At 44.5% G+C, this 7,628-nt stretch overlaps 1 protein-coding gene across 2 annotated transcripts in view; it reads right to left on the bottom strand.

The window, feature by feature from the left end:
• Nucleotides 1-1,884: 1,884 nt before the first annotated feature.
• The window catches only part of LOC146870692 (uncharacterized), a 40,602-nt gene continuing 34,858 nt past the window's right edge, over nt 1,885-7,628 (bottom strand). For both annotated transcript variants that reach the window (XM_085599705.1, XM_085599706.1), the window contains exon 6: nt 1,885-2,238. In XM_085599705.1, the coding sequence (XP_085455831.1) occupies nt 1,963-2,238 (276 nt within the window). In that variant the 3' untranslated portion in view covers nt 1,885-1,962. The remainder of the gene's footprint in view (nt 2,239-7,628) is intronic.

Here is a 7,628-nt window from a genome sequence, read left to right as displayed (position 1 = left end):
AGGACTCTGCACCCACCCCTCCTGTGTCTGGGCACTGCTGGGAGTGATAGGCACACACCCCTCCTGTGTCTGGGCACTGCTGGGGGACTCTGCACCCACCCCTCCTGTGTCTGGGCACTGCTGGGGGACTCTGCACACACCCCTCCTATTTCAGGATATGTACGCTTAGAACATACACGGGTGTGGGTTCGCTCCATGCATACGAGGTGGGGGTACGTGTCATACATACACGGTTGGGGTGGGGGTACGCTCCATACGTCCGCGGGTGAGGGTACGGGTCGTACTTACACTGTTGGGGTGGGGGTACGCTCCATACGTCCGCGGGTGAGGGTACGGGTCGTACTTACACTGTTGGGGTGGGGGTACGCTCCATACGTACGCGGGTGAGGGTACGGGTCGTACTTACACTGTTGGGGTGGGGGTACGCTCCATACGTCCGCGGGTGAGGGTACGGGTCGTACTTACACTGTTGGGGTGGGGGTACGCTCCATACGTCCGCGGGTGAGGGTACGGGTCGTACTTACACTGTTGGGGTGGGGGGTACGCTCCATATGTACGCGGGTGAGGGTACGGGTCGTACTTACACTGTTGGGGTGGGGTACGCTCCATACGTACGCGGGTGAGGGTACGGGTCGTACATACACTGTTGGGGTAGGGGTACGCTCCATACGTCCGCGGGTGAGGGTACGGGTCGTACTTACACTGTTGGGGTGGGGGGTACGCTCCATACGTATGCGGGTGAGGGTACGGGTCGTACATACACTGTTGGGGTGGGGGTACGCTCCATACGTACGCGGGTGAGGGTACGGGTCGTACATACACTGTTAGGGTGGGGGTACACTCCATACATACGCGGGTGAGGATACGGGTCATACATACACTGTTGCGGTTGGGGGTACGCTCCATGCATACGGGGGTGGGGGTACGGTCCGTACATATGCATCCCCACGCTTTGTGATGCTTGTGCGGGCCGTACCCAGGCCTTTGCCACGTGGGTACAGCCGTCCTGCCATTGTTGGGATGACGTAGGTGGGGGCGGGGTTTGACTCGTACCCACGCTCTTAAGGCGTGGGTACGGGACGTACCTGTATTGTTGTGTTGCCGGTTCGCGTCGTCAAGCACTTCCGTTGTGGCGGTTGCTGGCTTTGCTGGACACGCCCCCACCCCCTCGTAGTGACCAGGGCCTGGGGGTCAGGTATGTCCAGGGCATGTGTGCTGTGTGACTTTGGTGGGGGTTTTGTGGCCTGCCCCTGGTCCTGCCCCCCCCCCTTTTCCCCCTCCCTTTGTTGTTCTGACCTTCTGCGGCGTCTGCGTCCGAACCTGTAGAGGAGGTCGACTGTTATGAGGGCCGGGATGACACGTAGGTTTGGGTCCATGTCTGTTCGTCGCGTACAGGTACTCCTTGTTCGCGGCGTCCTGATTTCCCGGCAGTTTTTGGCAGCCGGAAAATATTCACCGTGCGGGATGACGTTGGTGCGAATCGTGATTTCAGGTTCGTGAATGGCAGGCTGCGTGCGTCCCGACGCCACGTCGGCGCTTTCCCGGATCACATTTGTATGTTTATTTACGTCGGTCGGTGTTTTGTACGATTCGTACGGAAATGGTGTTTCCGTGAGAATCGTAATTCCATGTTTGTATATTTTGACGACCGGGTACGCGTCAGACGGAGAATATGCTCCGTCCGACGGTTCGTACCCGGTTTTTACCGGATCGTGATCGGCACCTATGTGTATTGTGGAACATATATGCTTATGTGTATACATATGTACTTATGATTATGTGTAAATTGTAATGCATGTGTATGCATAGATATGTATGTGCGTATATACATTTGCATAGATATGCAAATTTATATTAATGGCATAGCAATAACTCGTAGGCGAATGGGTTTTATATATTTTTTATTTAATTTACATTTTTTATTTTTTTGTTTGTACATTGACTTATTGTTTATCTGTTTGTTTAAGGTAGGTGTTCATCATCTTCAATTATTTCTCTTATGCATCCATTGCAAAATATTACATTCAATTTTTTGGACAAGTGTGGCATCAGAGCATCTCCAAAATCATCTATGTCTGCCTCTATATTTAGAATGTCCATCAGAATGGTGTTGTCGATGTCCATTGACTTATGTAGTTCTGTGTCTTTGACTTGCACTGTTATAGTACTTTTTTCTTGTGCTGTATTTTCAAGTCCATATACGGTGATTGTTAATTTTTCTTGAGGTGGTTCAATTATCTGGAAAGCAAAAAAAATGAGTATTAATGCATATAGTGTAGATATGTATTGTACGGGCTGTGGTGTTAGTGGGCTGAGTTGATTTTAATGGTGTCTTGTGGTATTTTTGAAGTTTATTGTGTGGTAGTTAACACAGAGGCTTACTGGAGGAGTATATGTAGTGAATATTATTACTACCTTTACTTGTGTGGATACTTTAGTGTTTATTGTTGATGTTACTATTGTAGGGCATGGTAAGCTTTTGAAAAGGTCCTTTCAAAGTTAGCAGTCTGTGTTTTACAGTGTACTTTTAATGGCTCTTTTGGATAGTCTTATGGTTGAGAAAGGAAGAGGACTAATAGAGACATTTAAAGGAGCAGATAGTGAGCGGTAGAGTGGGAGCTAGTGGCAGAGTTAGGCTGTCAGATAAAGACAGACAGAGAGAGAGAGAGATATAGAAAGACAGGTGGCAATAGATAGAATCTGAGTTATGGAGAGAGAATGGTATTGGTGGGTAGATAGAGCGAGACAGTGAGTTTGGTAGAGTGACATAAAGGGGAATAGATATATATGGAGAGAGTGAGGATGATAGAGAGTGAGGGACACAACGAGACTTATGAAGAGATGTTGAGGCAGGGAGTGATGGGGAAGGTAACAGAGGGAGGTAGAGATGTGAGGTCCTTGGTGTGGTGGCTTACTGGTGAAATGTGCCCATTGTTGGGTGCAGGCTTTATTTATTGGTATAGTTATTTGTTCTTTTTAGACTTGTTCTTTATAGACTGATTTATTCCTACTGGTGTGGTGTTTGTTCATGAACTTTACTGCAAATTTGCCTGTTTGTGAGACAGATAGGCAGAGAAACAGATATAGAAATGTAATGGTGAGAGAGGTATAGAGTAATAGTATGACAGAGATAGGCGCAGAGATAGCTTGGCAGGATTAAGATAAATATAGGGAGTGAGAGAGAGAGGTAGGGTGACAGAGAAATAGAAGCATAGATATGGAGGGGAAATGTTACATTGTATGAGCAATTTGGATATAGAGATAGTGAGATGAGAGTTAAAGTTAGAGAGAGATAGAGAGAGTGTGTGAGACAGAGGGTAATAGATATACATAGTGAGACTAAGGTAGAGATGTAGTGACAGGTAGGTGGAGGGTTGGAGACTGAGGGTTATAGAGGTAGGGTAGTACTTGTTCTCTCTGAACGCTAGTGTGATTTGCATCCAAGAGACCTGGTGTGCTAGTAGATTGTGTGTAGGGAGAGATTATTTTGTCCTTGAGGCAATGGCCTCTCCTTCGAAGAAAGGGCATGCAAAAGGGGGAATTGCGTGCCTTCTGTCCAACAGATTAAAGTGGAACTTCACTCATTATGCTGACCCAAGCAACCTCTTTCAGGCGGTGACACTTTGTAGCCTAACCAGTAGGGGAAATAATAATCCTCTGGTAATAATAAATGTATACATCCCCCCGGATGAATGTTTTAATATTCTATTGAAGCAAGTCTTTTCGTACATTAAACAGATTAAAGAGTTAGAACCTCCCCCCTATGTGTTGTTAGTAGGTGATTTTAATTGTGAAGTTTCTAACTCTAGCATAGAGTTATTTAGAAACAAATTTAAAGAAGAAGCCTATCTTATTCCTCAATCTCTCCTCCCTAATAAAATTAAAACAAATAAGAGAGGGAAGCTGTTGCTAGAAGAACTTTCAGCGGCGGAGGGGTTAATAGTGAACGGTAGGCTTCCCTCTGATGTCCCTGCAAAATATACTCATAGATCCTTCCAAAGTGAGTCAATTCTGGACTATGTAATCACCGACTATTGTACTTTTTCCTTAGTGAAGGATTTGGTGGTCTCTCCGACATCATTTAGTGACCACAATGTGATTACTATAAGCCTCTTATTACAACCTCCTAATTCCGATTCATGGTCCCTTAACAGTGATGTAGTTAACTTTCATAAGGACTCTGGAAGATGTTTTTGGAATTTTAAAGCCAAGAAGGGCTTGGAGTGTATTTTAGGTAAAACAATTCTAGAATTGAAGGATTGGCAGGGTTCTGAAATAATTCACTTTGAGAATTTTATGAAGGAGGTTATCCGTGTTGCCAAAAGGTCTAGCCCTTCTGTAAAAAAGATTTATGTTTCTAGACCGATTACCCTCCTAAATAGGGAAATAAATAAATTAGTGCGGGAGCAATTTTTGCGTAGATCTATTGAAATAAATAATAAAATATACTTGTTAAAAAGAAGGAGAAGCAGAATTAGGCAGAAACTTAAAAAAGAAAAAGGAGATTCACTCTGGATATGTCTACGGGAGGCCGCAGTTCATGGCAAAGTTAGACAATTCTGGTCACTCATTGGGGAGGGTTGTGGAGCAAGAGTTACCCCCCTCCCTATTCCCATTGCTGAATTGTCATGGGTCACTTTCATCTCCAACCTGTATGCTGGGAACGGCGTAAGGGTGGAATGTAAGGGGACTACTAAAGAAGATGAGTTTTCTATTGAAGCCCCTTCGGAGAAAACCATTGAAATGGCCATTAAGGATATGCGTTCCTCTGGAGCAATGGGGCCTGATGAACTTCCCATATCGGTATTGAAGCAGGATCCTGTCTTATGGAGCAAGATTCTTTTTCCTTTATTTAGATCTTGCTTCATTAGTAAAACCGTGCCCTCTTCTTGGAAAGGGAGCATATTGGTTCCATTACTCAAGAAGGGCGATAGGGATAAGCCAATGAATTATCGCCAGATAGCCCTTCTTGATGTCATTGGAAAAGTTTTTTCCAAATGTCTCCTATCGCTAATTACCGATTGGGTTGATGCGAATCAGATATTACCCCTTGAACAAACCGGCTTCCGTAAGGGGCATGGTACATTGGATAACCTTACAGCCCTTCAGGTTATTTCGGACAAATATATAAGAGTTCGGGGAGGAGGAGTGTATGCGGCTTTCATTGATTTCTCCACAGCATTCGACAAAGTTGATCGTCCCTTGCTGTGGAGAAAGCTATCTGACTTGGGCATGCCCCCTCTTCTATTAGATCTGGTGCGGTCTTTACACACGGACACTTGGTGCAGAGTGTTACAAGGTGGAGAAAGGGGTTTATCGTGGGTTATTCCCTCCATTAATGGATTAAAGCAGGGTTGTCTACTGGCCCCATTACTGTTCTCCCTGTACATTGCTGACCTTCCTGCTTCGCTTTCATCTTGTGTTGGCATAGCCCCGGTAGTGGGGGGATCTTCTATTTCCTGCCTTCTATATGCAGACGATATCCTTATCCTAGATTTAACACCTAAGGGATTAGCTAATCGTCTGCAGGCTTTACATCTTTTTGCAGAGACCCACTACATGAGGATAAATGCCACAAAAAGCAAAATTATGTGCATTACAGGGAAGAAAAAATCTAAATCAGAGAATTTTGGTTGGTCAGTTGGTGGTCAGAAATTGGAGGTGGTTAAGACTTATACCTTCTTAGGAAAAATAATTTCGGCCAACCTGAGTGAGAAGCCTCATATTGATAATAATTCCTGTAAAGCCCTGTCCCAAGGCAAAAGTCTGAGCGCCCTTTATTCCGCCACAGGGAGAAGACATTTTGCTTGTTTACTGGAGGTCTTTAGGGCAAAAATTCCATCAACCCTCCTGTATGGAATGGAACTGGTTGACTTAAAGCACAGGGGTTTTCTACAGACGGTAGAAGGAAAATTATTAAGGTCTATAACTTCTCTCAACCCCGCCTGTTCTGTGGCTGCCTGTAGACTTGAATTCGGTCTCCGTAGCAGTTGGGCGCAGGGCCTGTCCGCTCTAGTACGATGGGTTGCCAGCCTGGCTAGAGGAGAAACGGGGACTTTGAGATCCCTTCTCAAGGGGGAATTGCTGGGTAGTTTAAGAGAGTACTCCCAAATTATTAAGAATTTTAGAAAGGCTGTGGCACTTCTTGAATTGGAAGAGAGTACCCTTTTTACTATTTCTCCTTCCCAGCTAAAATCACTTTTGAAACAGGCTTCTTGGGCTCTCTGCTTCTCGTTGGACAAGAAGCCCATGCTAGTAAAGAGGGGAGGTGATCTCCTTGCTAACACATTCTCAATGAAGCTTGCTCAACCCTATGTCATCTGGAACCTACCACATGGTGTTCGGAGATTTTGGTTCCTTCTAAGGCAGGACTTGCTGCCCCTAAATACTCTTATGGCAAAATGGCATGGGTCTTCTCCCACATGTAACTTTTGTAATATGTCTGCTCAGGATCGTTCTCATGTACTGTTTATATGTCCTGCATTGCGTCCACTTCGTTTGAAGTGGTTAAGACCAATATGCTTGCAATTGGGTATCCTCAATGTGAATTCTTTTTTGCAGGCCTTATATATTCCTCCAAATGAAATGTTTTGCTTCAATATTTTTAACTTTTTTAAAGGTTTTTAGATATTTATTGATGAAATATGGAGGTATGTGTCGCTGATTATCTTGTTCAGTGGAAAATGCTGTAGCTGTCAATTTTACTTTGAGAATGTGTATTTGTATTTGTGTATCTTGTTTTATGTGGACCTCTTTGGAGTGCCAAAACATAATAAAATAAATTGAATTGAATTGAATTGAGTAGATGGGGGAATAGAGGGAGGGGAATTGAGGGAGGGAGAGAGGGAGAAGAGCGTGACAGAAGGTTTGTGAGGAAGGGTGATGTAGGAGGAGAGATGAATGGAGATATAGTAGGATAAAGATGTGTGTATACAGAGTGTGGTGGCTTATTGTAACTATGCGGTATTGCAGGGCCTTGTGTTGTATGTTATGGTAAAATTAATTTGGTATCCTGTATCTTTGGGGCTCACTCTTATTTTATTCCTATAGGTTTGGCTTTTGTTGAGAAACAACCTATTAACTTTGCTGTCTATGAGAGAGACATAGGGCTAGAGAGAGGTAGAGATATTTTATGGCAGAGACAGAATGACATGTAGAGTAAGAGATAGTTGCATTAATGTGTCAGTGTTAGAGACAAGTTTAGGAACAGAGAGAGATAGACACAGAGCGCAATATATTGGTGCAGAGTTATAGAGAGGCAAAGTAATATTGTTTGGAGACAAAGAGTTTCAGAGAAAAGCAGACCTAGAGAGAGGGTGGGACAAGTGATGAAGGGATGGAGAGACAGTGAGGGGTAGAGAGTGAGAGAGTGAGGTAGAGGAAGAGGCTGAGAGACAGTAATGTTAAGGGAGAGATGGTAAGGTAGGCAGGGAGTAGAGTGATATATAGGGTGTTTGACAGAGGCAGCAGTGTGATTAACAGATGAAGTTAGAGTGATTGTGAGGTAGTTGGAGGGATGCAGGGAGATAGGAGATATAGAGTGGGATAAAGAAGTGTTTGTTTATTGTGTCGGTTGTTTTAGTGTATGTATGTGTTCACTGCAAATCCTGTGTTGTACCTTATGGGCA

The sequence above is a fragment of the Triturus cristatus genome, chromosome 1_1, assembly GCF_964204655.1.
Source record: "Triturus cristatus chromosome 1_1, aTriCri1.1, whole genome shotgun sequence".
NCBI classification, from domain to species: domain Eukaryota; kingdom Metazoa; phylum Chordata; class Amphibia; order Caudata; family Salamandridae; genus Triturus; species Triturus cristatus.
This window is presented reverse-complemented; position numbering and strand designations above follow the sequence as displayed.